Source organism: Musca domestica, unplaced genomic scaffold (genome assembly GCF_030504385.1).
Source record: "Musca domestica strain aabys unplaced genomic scaffold, Musca_domestica.polishedcontigs.V.1.1 2, whole genome shotgun sequence".
In the NCBI taxonomy this organism is placed as follows: Eukaryota; Metazoa; Arthropoda; class Insecta; order Diptera; family Muscidae; genus Musca; species Musca domestica.
The window spans coordinates 47,981,873-48,000,425 of NW_026712249.1; the positions used below are offsets into that span (position 1 = coordinate 47,981,873).

The window sequence follows — 18,553 nt, forward strand, 5'->3', positions numbered from 1 at the left end:
CAAGCGCCGGCCATGGTGATAGTGTGGGCCGCCATAACAACCGATGGTCGCTCTCCGCTCGTATTTATCGACCGTGGCATCAGAATAAATGCCGAATATTATCGCGAAAATCTTCTGGTGGGTGTATTAAAACCTTTGACCAACAGGACAGGCACAGCACCATCGCACTCAGCAGGCGCCACCCAAGAATAGGTACAAAATGAGGTTCCTCGCTTCATTTCCAGCGCACAATGGCCACCAAAATCTCCGAATACCAATCCGTTGTACTATTGTGTTTGGAGTATTTTGGAAAGAGAGGTTGGCACTAAAAAATATCAAAGTGTCGATCACCTTAAGCAAGCGTTTCGCCGGAAATGGGCCAAAATACCGCAGAGCAACATTCGGGCAGCGTGTGACGGTTTCATTGGCCGTTTAAAGGCCATAATTCATGACAAAGGTGACAAATTCGAACAAATCTTAACTTATTCAAAAATTTGATGCTATTTCCGACATTTTTTGCTTCTATTCAATAAATTTAAAAATATATATATAAAAATTATGGCGTTTGAATTTGTTACAGTTTTTTATCTTACCCTGTACATGCACTGCATCCAAATCTAAACTGAACAAGTATTTGTGAGCTACATGGGATATGTGGTACCTAATATCATTGTTACGAATATCGGATACTTGAATACCAAATGGGATGAATATCCAAAATAACTGAACCTATTTTCACAAAATTTGAATTTTTTGCTCGTGGGCTGAATTTGATCGGATGTGCCGAAATCGTTTCCATTTGGGCGAACATAGCCCATATTGTGCCTCATCGAAATAACGCGTTTAAACTCTAGGTTTCGTTGGACCAAATCCGTTTCAGGTCATTTGGATTCGAAGTAGAGGTGTCCGTCCGTTTGTCTAGCTGGCTGGTGCTCACGATAACTCTCGAAGTGATTATCCATTTTAGTTCACACTTGGTACATCGCCATACTATTGTCAAAGAGTTCGGAGATGGACAATATCGGTCTACTCTTTCTGGTACCTCCCACATAAAAGTTCAGATTTTTTACAGAATATGATCGTATAAAACAAGTAAGGAACATCCAATTTGCTGCAAACTTTTCAAATCCCAATATTTGTATTAGTGCTATGTCAGGCGCAAAAATGGACAATATCGGCGCAGTTCATCATGTACCTCCCCCACAAAGGGTCAACATTTTCAATAATTACCATCTGACTGTCTTCAAGTTTCGAATATTCCAATATTTTTAATAACTCAAGTTCTGGTGTGGAAATGATAGATATCGGTCTACCCCTTCTGGTACTTCCCCCAAAAGGGTCAACATTTTAACTACTTATATATATTATAACTTGCGAAATAAGTCAGTGACTCTATTCAAATTGTATACATCTAAATATTTCTATTAACCAGATAGCTGATTTGAATATGGAATTTATTGCCTCATTCCTTTTCGTACCTACCCCGCAAGAGGTTAAACTTATTATTAACAATTATCCCCAAAAAATGGAATGGAAGGGTCTTACTTCGCAAGAATAATTTTTGCAGATATAGTGTTTGCTTCCATAACGTTTCAATTATACTTTATGGGAATGCTTACTTTCCATTTCAGTTGAAGCAATAAATCTGAATATTTACAATTTTACAAATTAATATAATTAAATCATACACTAAATGATGGGAATGAAAATATTTCAATAATTGTTCGTTTATACCAAATCGCATTCCCTTTCAGTTTACTTTCTCTAGAATTATTACAAAATAACCACATATACCCACAATACACAATATGTGGTTCAATATTCGGGATGCAAGCAAGCTAGCAATCATTTGATATCCTTTTATAAATCTCACTTTACTCTCTTCACTGCAAATCGTCGGATAAACGACTAACATTCATAGAGAATATACAAACATGCATCTACAGTTATGTATGGAACAACATCAATATATCAAATCAATCATATTTGGGTTAAAAAAAAGTTATTTTCAATAACAATCGACGTGTATGGATACTTCAATTTTTTGAACACAAAGGATTTTCGCATATAAAAAAGGGATATTTATGAAGAGGATTTTTGGAGAAATGAATTTATATCAAAAGGAGTAAATGTAAAATTGATGGTTGAATTCTATCAATATTTTGTGGAGAAATATTGAAAATAAATTAAATATTTTTGGAATATTTTGTTTAGTTTTTAATTGATTTCATACAAGTATATAAAAATATGTTACAATTTAATCGGTATGGGGTGTATACATTTTTATTTATTGCTGTGCAACTACGACTTACAATTAAGTCGTTATTATACCCTACACAACATAGTGGCAAAGGTGTTATGTCTTTGTGCATTTGTTCGTAACATGAAGAAGGAGGCGAGATAGACACATAATTACTTTTGAGCATCTTCATAGAATCAATTTCTGTGTCGATTTATGCATGTCTCTTCGTGTATTTTTGTAAACAAAATGCAGGTCGCATTTATGATTCGATTGATATACAATTTTCCACAAATTATTTTCTTGGCCCAAATACGAACCCTATTGAAATTGGTGAGGACCGGTTCAAATTTATTTAAAGCTCCCATATATATCTTCAGCCGATTTCGGTAAAGATATAGCTATAGCTATATATTTCTTCCGATTTTGTGTTTTAGTCCCCCACATTCGTAATATGCACCCTACAAGAATGATATTTGGTATCAGATTTGGTATATCAGGTACAGCTGAGAAATGAGTGCCTAATTTTTTTTACGATCGGTTTAGATTTGAGCACTTCTCCCATATATATCTTTTTCCGATTTTAGGTTTTTTTGTGCATCAAATGGCTAATATCAACCCAAATGGACTGAATTTTAGCACTTCCGACTGAATTCGTACTAAAAACAAGTACTTCAAATTTTGGTAAAAATCGATTCAGTCAAACGCCACAATTTTTACATTTTTTAAAATTTTATTGAATGAAAGCAAAACATATCGGAAATAGCATCAAATTTTGGAATAAGTTTTAGATTTGTTCGAATTGGTCACCTTTGGCACGAATAATGGCCTTCAAACGGCCAATAAAACCATCACACGCTGCCCGAATGTTGCTCTGCGGTATTTTGGCCCATTCCCGGCGAAGCGCTTGCTTGAGGTGATCGACACTTTGGTATTTTTTAGTGCCAACCTTGCTTTCCAAAATACTCCAGACACAATAGTCCAACGGATTGTTATCCGGAGATTTTGATGGCCAATGTGCGCTGGAAATGAAGCGAGGAATCTCATTTTGTGCACTGGAAATGAAGCGAGGAACCTCATTTTATAACCATTCTTATGTAGCCCGTGCTGAATGCGATGGTGCTGAGTCCTGTTGGAATGTCCAAGGTCTGCGGTCACAATGTTTGCAAGCCCAAGGCTTTAATACACCCTCCAAAATATTTTCCCAATAATATTTGGCATTTATTCTGATGGCACGGTTGCTGTTATGGCGGCCCACACCATCACCATAGCCGGCGCTTGTGTTCTGGTGGCCAAACGAAGGGGCACATTTTCAGCTGACCTTTTTGACAAGTAAACCCGATAATTTTGTTTGGACAACGAATGTTTTCTCATCGGAGAAAACCAAATTCGGCAGTTCACCACTTTCGGCCAAGGGAAGCAACTCTTTAGCTCTTTTGAGTCTATTTTCTTTCTGTAGCGGTGAAGGTTCTTGCAATTTTTGGAATTTTAATGGCTTTACCCCGATCTCATTGCTCTATATTTGCCAAATGGAAAACTGCGATATGTTCAGCTTACGAGTCATTTTTCGGCCACTGCGACGCGAGTTTCGATCAAGTCGCTTCTTTACTTTTCGAACCATTTCTGCTGATGTTCCTGTTTCCTTCCGTCCACTTCCTTGACGTTGGGCTATGCTGCCAGTATCACCGTAACGAGCGATGATACGAGACACAAAAGATTAATTCATATTTAAATGCTGGAATGCTCTAACGATAGCCACTTGAGGGTTTTCCAGCCAAATATAAGAAAATCTCATTGCTCTATATTTGCCAAATGGAAAACTGCGATATGTTCAGCTTACGAGTCATTTTTCGGCCACTGCGACGCGAGTTTCGATCAAGTCGCTTCTTTACTTTTCGAACCATTTCTGCTGATGTTCCTGTTTCCTTCCGTCCACTTCCTTGACGTTGGGCTATGCTGCCAGTATCACCGTAACGAGCGATGATACGAGACACAAAAGATTAATTCATATTTAAATGCTGGAATGCTCTAACGATAGCCACTTGAGGGTTTTCCAGCCAAATATAAGAAAATCACACTATCACTCTTGAATTCCATCACGAATAACTTTTTTTTTGGAAAGTTGTACGCTTGTAAATAATATAATGAACTGTCACTGGAATAATTTTAGCAGCTGTCGGACGACTGGCTTAGAAATGACAGCAGTCTGAATTTGGTTGCAGTTTTTTCATCTCACCCTGTATATGTTTCATCCGATTAGGTGTTTTAAGTCCCTCGCATGCATAATATGCAACCCACAACGATGATATTTGGTACCAGATATTAGAAACAGCTAGAAAATACCTCTGCCGAATTTTCAGATTTGTATATGCCTTCGATATACATCTTCAAACGATTTTACGGTTATTGATCACCATACATGTAATATTAGCCCAAATTGGATAGATTTTTTTCATATTCAACCGAATTTTTCCATTTGTTGCAACTCGTTCTCGTATATTTTTATTTATTGTTCCAATAATTTTTTTTAATTTAATTCTTATCGAAATCATATCATGCACGGCAATGTTAATGTGTACTAGAAGTATAAAAGAATCTGTCAAATTTTTAAAAAATCGATTTAGAGTTGGATATAGTTCCCAAATTGTGACTACTCCAAAGCTATGATACGCATTTAAATAAGGTTCATAGTTGGTAAAATATAAACTTTTATGTGATGGGAGCTATGCTAAATACGCATAGTGTTGTAGGGTATCATATAGTTGGCACCGCCCGACTTTTGACTTTTGGCGTTAAATTTAAAGTAGAATCTATATTGTGACTTTTCCATTTATCATACCATCCTATGCTCCACAGATTTTGGCGTTCTAACTCCCATCAGGGGAACTAAACATTTTTTAAATTAAATTTCCATTTTCTTCACACATCGTTTAAACACACACACACACACACACAAAAACACCAAATTCTTTTTAATAATTCGTATATTCTTCATGGCTTCTTAATACAGCGCCACACATTATTCCCAAATGTGAAATGAAGATAAACACAATAATAAATACAAATTTCTTAATATTCTCCAACAATAATTACCCAATGTAGCTAAGCAAGTAAATCCCGCGGGAAATTCGTCAAAAACAAATTATACAGTTTACTTATTGGTCCCTCAAGGCACAGCTAATAATAATCATAATACCAATAATAATAATTTGAATAAAGATATAATGATACGCTTCCATTCATTCCATCGCAGTGCTCTTCCAAAGCAATTACCCAGTCAATTTCCAACGAAGTTTCTAGAAATTATCGTCATTAGCAATTCGGCGAGGAATTTTCTATGCGGATTTCTGATGATAATGTAATTTTTAATATTCGAGAAGAAATTTACATAAATTTCCTTTGTTTGTCTTCAAGCGGCAAATTGTGTAATGAAGTATTGAAATTATTGTGAAATCAATGCAGAGTTTTCTTCGTTTTCGTATATTAAGTTGTCACGTTTAGTAGGGCTTATCATAGAAGGGAGAAAGCAAAGACAATTATGACAGCGAAATCAGGCTCCTGTTGTGATAAATATTCAATGATTTAAAATGTTAGAAGCATGCAGTACAATTTACATTTTTATTGTTATTGTTGCCGTTGGATTGCTTCTCAGAAATGCCGAAAAATTTAAAACCGATTTTACAGGGATCAAAAATACTCGGTATTTGTGATAATCGACGGTTTAATTAATACCACGAAAATGGCAAAAAATATTACATTGAATGCAATAAAAAATGGTTTCACACATTAGTAAAAATGATCCAGTACCTGCAAAAATTTACTAGTTTAACAATGTTTTTCGATATCATAAAGGAAAAGTCGGTTTTTCGTATTAAAAACTCTAACATTCTTGCATTTGTAAAACAGAACAACGCTAACAATAATTTAATTTAATTTAATTATCAAAATGCGTTGTATAGTAAGAAATTTCAAAGGGCGCTGAACTGGCACTTAAATTAGTTGAACTTTCAATTTTGGAGTGAAGATCAAAGCTACGAATACATCCAGAAAAAGTCATCATTGCCAATTTTGGACCGTACTTCTTGGACGTAACTTTGAATGGTGAGCACTATCGTGAGATGATATCTAAGTATTTTTTTTGCCAAACTACAAGAGCTTGATTTGCATGACATGTGGTTTCAACAAAGCGTGCGTAACAATAGATTTATTGAGAGGCGAGTTCGCCAAACATCGGTCTGTCAATTCGATGCGATTTAACGCTTTTAAAATTTTTTTATTTTTATTTATTTGTTTATTTATTTATTTATTTTTTTTTTTTGAGGCGATTTAAAACCCATTTCTATACTGACGAGACCGATTCAATTGACGCATAGAAATTATTCTGTATTCTAGTTCCATGTTCCTGGTCTGATCGCTAGACTGTTCTAACATAAGCCCATTTTATACCAACCACCAAAGAATGAAATTATACTATTTTTAAATGTTTGGTACATAGGTGATTTCTTAAGATTCTTGGGGTGCTATACAACTTTTAGGCAGACCGTTACACAATGTGCTGGGTTTACCATATACCAAAAAAACCTTGATCTATACCAAAAACCTTGATATTAATCAAAGTCCTTGGTAAGTGAATTAAAAATCCCGAAGGACACATTCGACGTGAGTCGAACCCGCCCCAAATTCAGTTGACAGTGTAATCTATGGAAGACATAATCTGAGACCCAAATTATGTTCCACATAATTTTATTGAAAAAATGTTTTGCAAATATCGCGCATTGATTCGATTTTTTTGTAGGACACTTTTTTCAATTTGTCCTACTTATATATATTGAATTGTACATTCTATAAAGTCCATGGTACGATGATATTTGTGACATAGATTCTGATTTTTTTATTTATTTTTTTTTTTTTTGCGGTTCGGATAAGCCGGTTACCAACATTGAGATTGTATATATTTTAAAATCTGTGGAATATCTTGGATATCATCATCAATGTAATGTTTAAAATATACTTTTTCGTGTATTTGCGATTTCGCAGGATTTACAAATATTCGTGGATTAATGGAAATGTTTAATTTTTTTTTTTTCTATTTTTGTTTATTTCACCCGCTAAATATTATTCGATGACCAACTAATATGGTTGACTTCTGATTACCCCTAAACTCTAGCCCCATACAAAAATCCGATTGTTCTATAATTGTGACCTGTAGAGCAACAGCAAAATCAAGAAATATGTTTTTTGGTCCATTTAAGTCCTTTAAATATTTTGCGATCATGTCCAAAAATAATATTCTTCAATTCGTGAGGATTTGGCCATAATTAAGACCTGTAGCGAGATTACAATTTATCGTGGATAGGCGACTCAGCTCGGATAGGAAGATCCGAGATCCGGATGATGACATACATTTTTATACCCTTCACCACATAGTGGTAAGGGTATTATGTCTTTGTGCATTTGTTTGTAACATGGAGAAGGAAACGAGATAGACCCATAGTTCCTTTTGGTGATCAGCATAGAATCACATTTTCAGTCGATTTATGCATGTCCGTCCGTCTGTCCGCCCATTCGTCCATGTATTTTTGTAAACAAAATGCAGGTCGTATTTATTAATCGATTGAGATAAAATTTTCTAAATAACGTTTGTTTGGCTTAAGGACGAACCCTATTGAAATTAGTGAAAATCGGTTCAAACTTAGATATAGCTCTTATATATCTTCATTCGATTTTAGATTTCTTGTGCACCAAATGCCTAATATCAGTCCAAATGGTGTGAATTTTGGCACTTCCGACCGAATTCAGCCTACAAGTATGTGCTTAAAATTTGGTGAAAATCGGTTCAAATGTTGCTATAGCTCCCATATATATGTTTCATCCGATTTTGGTGTTTAAGTCCCTTGCATTCGTTACATGCACTCCACAAGACTGATATTTACCACCAGATATCAGATACAGCCGAGCAATTTATAGATCAAATTTTAACAAGTTCGGTTCAGATTTGGATATAGCTCCCATATATATCTTCATCCATAGTATATGTTTCATCCGATTTGGTGTTTAAGTCCCTCACATTCGTAATATACACCCCACAAAAATGATATTTAGTATCAGATATCAGAGTCAGCCCAGCAAAACAGGATTCAAATTTTATCAAGATCGGTTCAGATTTGGATATAGCTCCCCTATATATCTTCGTCCGATTTTAGGTTTCTTGTGCACCAAATGGTTAATTTCAGCCCAAAGGGAGTGAAAAGTTGCACTTCCGAGCGATTTCATTCTAGAAATTAACATTTAAAACTTGGTGAAAATCGGTTCAGATATAGCTCTAACTTCATATATATGTTTCATCCGATTTGGTGTTTAAATCTCCAACTTACGGAATATGCACTCTATCATAATCATATTTTGTACCAGATATATCATAGAGCTCAGAAATGCCCAAAATAACCTTTCTTTTGCGAGAGCTATACTAAATATGCATAGTGGTGTAGGGTATCATATAGTCGGCCCCGTCCAACATTTGATCTTTTCTTACTGGTTTCATAGATGTATTATATCTTGGTTATATTTAAACACTGTATTAATTGAAGTGAAAACAAGTGTTCGAAGAATAGAACGTAGCATCATTAAATTATAAAGAAGTTGTTATTGAAACAGTAGGGCATTTACAATCAGATATGTGTGAGTATTCTTCCATCATTTGAGACGCTTGTTATTATGCATATTGTCATGTTATTATGCACAAGGGCACATTGTTATATAAAAATACGTTCTATGATAGAATAACTGCATGTGACAAAATTCATTATTTTAATTACTGGAAAAATGCAGCAGATTTTGAAAGGACAAATTCAACTAGTAAGGAAAGATTAAAAGTCGAGTGGAGCCCTACATCACCATGTGCAACATATATCATACCAACTATGAACCAAATAACATTGTTAACATAGGATATGATATAACTTCGATTAGGATTATATAAAAATATTTTTTTGGAGCAATGGATATACCGAACCGAGTTTCACCAACTGGTAAAATACAGTTGAGTATATGGTGAGCAATAACCGTAAAATCGGATGAAGATGTATATCGAAGCTATATAAAAATCTAAACCGATCTCGATAAAATTTGGCAGAGGTATTTTCGAATAGTATCCCGGTATCAAATATCATTGTTGTGGAGTGTTTTCTACGCATGTGAGGGATTTTAACACCAAATCAAATGAAACATATATATGGGAGCTAAAACTATAGCTGAACCCATATAAGTTTATAAAAATTTAAGTTTCGATACATTGTTATATATGTCATAATTCCTTTTTTGGTGTTTAATACATTTGCAATGACAATTATTCAGCTATTTACAAATTACATTCCACAATTGTGGGCAAAGGAGGATGCTCTATTCTCCCAACGCAACTTACCCATTTTGCGAGATGGTTTGTTGCTTCACTGTTTGTGCAGATGACTTCTATTACTTCCAGAAAATATATTCACAAAAACATTGGATCTGAAAGAGAAATGGAAAAAGAACAGAGAAAATGAGTAAGAACGCAAATGAAAATTATGTTTTATTATATGTGCATTATTTAAGGCAACCAGCTTAGAGATATGGAGCTTCGTTGCTATGGATGTTGTTTGGTAACCTAAGTTTCATTTTATAGCACTTTGTCCATTGTCATAATTAAGTCCCAAGTTGTGTTCCAAAATAAAAAGATAATTACCTGAAAGCAATGACAACTATTGTGTTATATTTATTCTTTTGGGGGAGATGTTGATATATTTCGGAATTGATACACTGAAGGTGTGTGGGATGATACGAAGCGTGTGTTTCCGTTCCGGGAAGAGAGATGCGTACACATATTTATGAGTGTAGGTGACACGTGGACACTTTATTATTCACACATATTCATATAAAACATATTGGGTATTTGGCCTACAGGTATTTCAGGTCAGTAGGTGTAGTTTGTATAGTTGTATCGTGTTTTCTTGTCATTAAATAAACATAAAATTGGACTTCTATATCGAACATTTCGAAATAATAATTAGAATATATGAACAACACATAATTGCCAAATTAATTACAACATGTAATATATTCTCTATCTATTTATAAAATCAATAATCAGAAATTGTAATTTTTCACCTTCTGGTAAGTTTGGCCATCTCAGTTGGACCAAATTCATTTAAATTATATATCGATATTTTTTAATTCATTCAATTTTATATAAATTATTATAATTAACGGTTGCATAGGTTCTAAAATTACTGAATAATGATGGGAATGGACTCCTCACATACTAAATACAAGAAAATGAAGAAAGTGAGATTTTTTAAGGTTCAGTTAGGCGTGTCATAACCATAACCATTTAAAACAGCAATAATTTTTGACATAGCATAACGCCATAACCATAAACTTTATCGTAGATACCAATTGAATTTCGGTTTTATTTTATATTTGTCATTATACTCTACATCACATACATAGCTGTCTTTGTGCATTTGTTTGTAATATGGAAAAGAAAGCGAGATAGACACTTAGTTACTTTAGAGGATCTTTACAGAATCATTTTCTGAGTCGATTTATGCATATCGGTTTATCTGTCCACGTTTTTTGTTTTTGTTTTTTTTTTTTTTTTTTGGAACAAAATGCAGATCGCATTTATTATTCGGTTGAGATGACATTTTCCAAACCATATTTGTTTGGCCCAAGGACGACCCCATTGAAATTGGTGAGAATCAAATTTAGGTATAGCTACCACATAATATCAGTCTAAATAGAGTAAATTTTGGCACTTCCGACCGATGTGAGTCTAGAAACAAGTACTTTTAATTTGGTGAAAATCGGTTCAGATATAGCTATAGCTCCAATATATATGTTTCAGCCGATTTGGGGTTTTAAGTCCCTCACATGCGTAATATACACTCCACAATAATGGTTTTCGGTACTAGATGTCAGATATAGCTCAGAAATAGCTCCCTTATATGATTATCTGATATCAGATTTATTGTGCATCAAATGGCTAATATCAGCCCTTATGGAATGAATTTTGACACTTCTGACCGCATTCAGCCTAAAAGCTATAGGTCCTATATATATGTTTTATCCGATTTGGTGTTAAGGTCCCTCACATGCATAACATGCACTCCTCTACAATGATATTTGATACCGGACATCAGATACTGCTCGAAAAAAACTCTGCTAAATTTTATCGAGATCGGTTCAGATTTTTATATAGCTCCGATATCACCATATATAATATCAGCCAAAATTGAATAGATTTTTTTCATATTCAACCGAATTTTCTCATTTGGTGGAACTCGGTCCGGCATATTTATTGCTCCAATAAATATTTTTTTTTTTTTTAGTACAATATTTCATGCACTATACAGCAATATTAAATGGTACAAGAGGTACAAAAGCCTCCGTCAAATTTGTTGAAAATCGATTCAGATTTGGATATAGTTCCCAAATTGTGACTTCTCTAAAACTATGACACCCATTAGAAAAAGGTTCATAGTTGGTATGATTTAATTCACATAAATTCCCAATACCAACTTTTTTGTTACGGAAGGTCTACTAAATACGAATAGTGGTGTAGGGTATCATATAGTAGCCTGCCCTCCTATTTATCTACATTTTGTTCAATATTTTTGCAGAAATATATAAATAACAGCGGTTTAGGTTTATGTCACAGCTTATCAGCAAAATTATATGTGTGTGGGGTTATGGTTAAAGTTATGGCTACGGTGATGTTATATGTCACGCCTAATTGAACCTTTATGTTGCGGAATTTTTTCATAAAAAATAATATTGAAAATCTCCATATTTTGACATCTTACGAAGAGAAATCCTCCATTTTCGTTTTGATATAATCATTTGACATTATCCCCTTATATGAGAGTCATTTATCGAACTTATATCTTTTTATTGACTTTTAAATAGCAAGGATCAACAAAAATGTCAACAGATTTTAGAAAAAAATATTAATTGGATTTATTATTAACCATCTAGGGAAATATTTGTCATTCCACTAGTAATTATCGTTGTCATCAGCAACTTATGGAAATCTTAAAGTAAATTCGTTTTCTGTGGAAGTTTTCTTTCAACTTATCATCGTTCATAAGTAGACATGAGAACAAAGTTTGCAATGCAACAAAAAACAAATAAATGTGACAATGAAATGGATTTGAGGCACAGTGTTCGGAGTTTAATTTTTATACTTTGATGGAAAAATTATGAAATAAAAGTTCTAAAGGTACTAAGTTTGACCGAGACGTATTTTTGATATCCTATACTTTAATAGATTTTAATCCTTTCTTTTCCTTTTTTTTACCAATGGGGTAAATTAAGCATGTTATTCCGTTTGCTCCGTTCTGTCTGTCTGTGGAAATTACTGTAACTTTCAAACAGAATGAAGATGGTTCATAAAACATTATTTAAATTTGTTTTAGATCCATAGATTTTTCGTTGCTGAAAGTGGGTCACATTTATTGATCATATATAATCCTGAAAAAAAGTACCGCCAGTTTTTGAGATTTGAATCATATTTTTCGACATAATTTGCTTTATGTTGGCTGTTTCTGTTCCCTGTGGGTAAAACATAAATTCCCCACTGCAGTCATCTAAAAAATTGCAGTCACCGATATCAATGATATTTGGTACGAGACATTATATAAGCCCTAGGAAATGTTATCAAAATTGGTTTGGAATTTTTATTTCTTTTTATTTTTTCATAACCAGAGTTGACTTTGATCATTTTTACTGGTTCTGATATAGATCGTACTTTGCAATATTTGAAAAACAACTCAGAATTCTTTGGATGAGTATTTGTTTTATTATCTGGATATTTTCGCCTTGTGGGGGAAGTGTCGGAAGGAGTGGGTCAAAATATTCCATATTCACATCTAATCTGTGGTCGAGTGGAACGATGACATATTCCTAGTTTTAAAAGAATTTATGATATATTTCGCAAAGGAGGTTAAAAGTAAAATATTCTCAATTTTTTTTTTTTTTTTTTTTTTTTTGTGGGGAAGGTACCCGAAGAGCTAGATCGTTATATCAAATCTTCCCTTCCACCTTAGACGTATTAGTGCTAAATTATAAATCAATCAGAGTAACAGTTTAGAAAAATTATAGTTATTCAAGTGCTGACCTAAGTGGTTTTGTATGAAAATTTCGATCTCCTGCGGGAAACTGGTACAAAACCCACACCCCTCCAAGAAGTGAGATCAATGTAAGTTTTATAATAATATGACGATGTACTGAGTTTTGACCAAATCGGATACACTCTTCAAGAGCTCGCATTTACACCACTCACATAGATAGACTGACGGATCTGATACGTATGAGGTCCAAAAAGACTAGGGTCTAAAACCGATTTTTTTTTGTTTTTGATGAGACAGTTTTTTCTAGATCTTTCTAGACCCCGTAAAACTATACATCATGATTTTCGGTACTTTAAATCTTCTAGTTAAAGTTTTAAACTGAAACAATTGCAATATGACATTTCGAGTTCTGAATAGGTAGAATTCCTTTGCGTAAAATTAGAATTTTTAAAGGTCCGATCAATATTTCAACAATATTTTTATAGATTGCAAAACCTGAAGTATTCCCCCATTGGCTTAGCTTCAAATTACTCTCTTTAGAGTTTACTGATTTTCAAAACGAAACTGATATTTCTCCAGTTTACAGAGATCGGATATAGGTCCACGATATCGTATTGTCCCCATATAACGGTACCTCTCGATATTCGAAATTTGGATGACTTTACCCACATTTTTCAATGGATTTGTCTGGAATCCGATGTGCGAAGTTCTGAATAGGCAATTATGAACATGGAAAAATTTTGTGTAAATAGGTTCACGATTGAATATAGCCCACATATAAAATTACCCTCAGATATTCTGTATTTCAGTGATTATTTGTTAATGAATTTATTTTAAATTCTAAACATGAAAATGAAGCATTCAATTTGGTTACTTTACTCCACAAAAGACTATGGTCCTTATTGGTCCATGATATCGTATGACCCCCATATAACGGTAACTACCGATAAGCGATATTTTGATAATTTTTGCCCACATTTTCAATGGATTTGTCTGGAATCTGACATAAGCAGTTCTTAATAGTTACTTTTTAATCTGATCAAAAATTGTGTAAATAGATATACTATTGTCCATAAAATTTTCAAGGAATTTGTCTGGAATCCGATATGTGAAGTTCATAGTAGGTAATTTTGACTCTGCCCAAAAATTGTTTAAATATGCCTAACATAGCATATGACCCCATATAAAATTACCCCACAGATATTCGACATTTTCATGATTTTCGTTAGATTTTTTATGAAATGAGTTTCCCTGGACGAAAATTGTCTATATGGGTACACAATGGTACTTCCTCGATATTCGACATTTTGATGAATTTGGTCAGATATATATGCTGGCTATTATAGGAACAAACCTAAGTCTGAATATACAATAATCATCTATTCGGATTACATTTTTTCAAATTTGCCATTCTGAATTAATATATAACGAAAAATATATTTATAAAAAAATATATTTTTTCCCAATGATGTAGGGTGTCAAAAGTTCGGCCCGCAGAACTTAACTGATTTTTTACTAGCTCATTCTTGTTTTATAAAAACATCCACTGTGTTACAAATGATAAATCGGTGGCCCCAACCAAAAGCCTCTCTTATTTATTTGCTTTGTCAAAGGAACAAAACGACAGTTAACGCTACCAAAAGGCAAATTTGGTGGATGGTGTCATTATCCGTGCCAGCCTCCAGCTATGAATGCGAAAAGAACCGCATCATTAACATTCCATTAGCCGAAGTTAGAAGGAAAAACAAAAAAAAAAAAAAGGAAACACTCTCTCAATGTTGGGTTCTTTTATTAAGACCTATGGAATGTCTTTTTGTCTTTGTTTGTATCCTTGAGGGGCAGATGATGAACAGCAAGAACAACAATGTAAAATGGCTGCAATGTATTCGGCGCGGCAGGTGATGAATACAGGGTTTGTGATGGCGGCAGTGATGACAATGGAAAATTTTATATTTTTATTATTTTTTTTGCTTCAAAAAAACGGAGAAAGAGAGGGAGAAGCTTCATTTTGCAGAGGCCATGCAAATCGCAGAAAGAGAGAGAGAAGGAGAAAAGGTTCCTTATTATCATTTCTTTTGTATTTTTATTTTCGCAACGAATTAGTATTTTGGGGTCGGTGTCAAAACGGATATTATAACCGCCGCGAGTTTCTTTTTTTCGTGTTTCCTATAATTTATGCATATCGCTCAACACTTGTTGAGTTTGGCAAAAGTTTTATGATTAACATAAAATTTTAATATATGCTAACGAATTCGGGCTTATCTTTGATGTTTGTTTATTTTTTCAAAGAGTAGCTAATGTTACTTCCTAGTTAATGAAGACTCTGTAGCAATTTTAATGAAGGATACTTTGTTGATTGTATGGAATTGAATTGAAGTGCTTTGTTGGGGAGAATACTGTCGTGAAATAATGTAAATTGTTGAGTAGCTTATGAAGCTGCGAGGAAATTAATATGTAACTTGGATAGTCATAGAAATCAATAAATTACAATACATACGAAGGCATCATGTGATGTGGAATTATAGAAATTGGTAAGGCTAAATGCATTATGAAGCAGATATATAAAGGGTGAGACAAAAAAACTGCAACAAAATCAAACGCCATAATTTTTACATTTTTTTTAATTTTTTTGAATGAAAGCAAAAATGTCGAAAATAGATCACATCAAATTTTAGAATAAGTTTAGATTTGTTCGAATTGGTCACCTTTGGCACGCACTATGTCCTTCAAACGGCCGATGAAACCGCCACACGCTGCCCGAATGTTGCTCTGTTGTATTTTGCCCATTCCCGGCGAAGTGCCTGCTTGAGATGATCGACACTTTGGAATTTTTTAGTACCAACATTGCTTTCCAAATTACTCCAGACACAATGGACCAACGAATTGGTATCCGGAGATTTTGGTGGCCTGGTGGCTGGAAATGAAGCGAGGAACCTCATTTTGTAACCATTCTTGGGTGGCGCGTGCTGAGTGCGATGGTGCTGAGTCCTGTTGGAATGTCCAAGGTTTGCGGCCAAAATGTTTGCGTGCCCAAAGCTTTAATATAGCCTCCAGAATATTTTTGCGAAAATATTCGGCATTTATTCTGATGCCACGGTCGATTAATACGAGCGCAGAGCGACCATCGGCTGTTATGGCGGCCCAGAACATCACCATGGCCGGCACTTGAGTTCTGGTGGGCAACCGAAGGTGCACATTTTCAGCTGACTTCTTTGCAAGTAAACACCATAATTTTGGTTGATTATAAACTGCTGGACAACGAATGTTTTCTCATCGGAGAAAACCAAATTCGGCAGATCACCGCTTTCGGCCAAAACGAAGCAAATCTTCAGCTCTCTTGAGTCTATTTTCTTTCTGTTGCGGTGTAAGTTCCTGCATTTTTTGCAATTTCAATGGCTTTACCCCGAGCACATTTTTCAATATTTGCCGAATGGAATATTGCGATATTTTCAGCTAACGAGCCATTTTTCGGCCACTGCTACGCGGGTTTCGATCAAGTCGCTTCATTACTTTACGAACAATTTCTGCTGATGTTGTTGTTTTCTTCCGTCTACTTTCCTTACGTCGGGCTACGCAACCAGTTTCACGGTAACCAGCGATGGTACGAGACACAAAAGATTTATTCACATTTAAATGCTGGAGTGCTCCAACGATAGCCACTTGTGGGTTTCCAGCCAAATATTAAGAAATCAGACTATCAGGCTCCAATTCCATCAGGAATGACTTTTTCTGGAAAATTCTCACCAAAATGCTTTTGTACGCTTGTAAATAATATACTGAGCTGCCACTGGAATAGTTTTAATAGCCATCGGACGAGTGACTTAGAAATGACAGAAGTCTGAAGTTGGTTGCAGTTTTATCATCTCACCCTGTATTCTTATTAAAAGCTTATTAGCATTTTATCAGCTACAAATCATTGGTGCTCCCACATATTTCCTAAAAGCACATGTTATAAATTTTAACAAATAAAAAAGCGAAAAATTTGGATGGAATTAGACCCTTTGGAGAAATATGATTTCAATGAAAATTTTCCCAAAAATATACAATGATCGTATGCCCCCATGTTAGAGGGTAGCAAAATTTCGAATTTATTGCTTCCATTATTTGATAAATGTTTACACCAATTTTTCTTACAAGTATAGGTCTATCCCTATAGCAATCAGCAAAATTACCCACAAAATTAAATTATTATGATTCAAAGCGTAAGTTACAAAACGTTATGTGGATTTTCCAATCCTAAATTTTTACATTATTTTTTTCTATTGTTTATTAAAATAGTTCGCTCCACATGCACACTGGGGTGTTCCGACATCAAGCAATAAATGTAATTTGTTGTTTAATATTTTCTATGTTATTTTTAATATGTGTGCCGAAAATTCTCATTCAAATCAGTACATTCTAATATATTGCTGAGATTGCAAAGCCACAACTTATCTTATAATAGGATGACCACATAAAACGTCATAAAGAATGTTTGTTGATTCTAAATTTAATTCAATGTGGGCATACGTATATATGAGCGATTCTTGACAAATGTGAGATCTTTTTATAAATGTGTGAAAATGTATGAAATGAAAAAAAAATAAATATATGTGTTTAAAACGAGACTAAGAAAACATTAATTAAAAAATACACAAAATATGATAACATACATACAGATTATGATAAATACAAAAAATATATAAAAAAGTAAAATAATTCATAATATGTTTGTTTATTTGTTTGGAATTTATGGACTACAACATCGCCTGAAAGTGACATAGGCTGAATACATTTTTTAAATTCCACTTGGAACTGGAACAGAATCGGAGGTACCTCCAAAAAATTTAGATTTTATATTCGCACATCAGGAAAAAGAAACGGATTTTGAAAAAAAAATGAATTTGCCATATTATGTCGAAATTGGTTCCGATTTGGATATAGCTCCCATATATGCAGGTTGAGTTGAAAAATCTGCAACCTACTTCCGACTGCTGCCATTTCCAAGCCACTCGCCCGACAGCTGTTAAAATTATTCCAGTGACACCTCGTTATAGTGTTTACAAGCGTGTAAAAGCAATTTGGTGAGAATTTACCAGAGGAAAGTTATTCGTGATGGGATTCAAGCGTGATAGTGTGATTTCTTTATATTTTGCTGTAAAACCACATGTGGCTATTGTTAGAGCACTCCAGCATAGCTTATCGTGATACTGGTAGGGTAGCCCGACGTCAAGAAAGTGGACGGAAGAAA

General features: G+C 34.2%; 1 protein-coding gene across 1 annotated transcript in view; it reads right to left on the reverse strand.

Annotated features, from left to right (window-relative positions):
* The window catches only part of LOC101887557 (mastermind-like domain-containing protein 1), a 285,577-nt gene that overhangs the window by 121,373 nt on the left and 145,651 nt on the right, over nucleotides 1-18,553 (reverse strand). Inside the window, exon 6 of the mRNA XM_059121464.1 lies at nucleotides 9,639-9,724. Within this exon, the coding sequence (XP_058977447.1) occupies nucleotides 9,639-9,642 (4 nt within the window). The 5' untranslated portion in view covers nucleotides 9,643-9,724. The remainder of the gene's footprint in view (nucleotides 1-9,638; nucleotides 9,725-18,553) is intronic.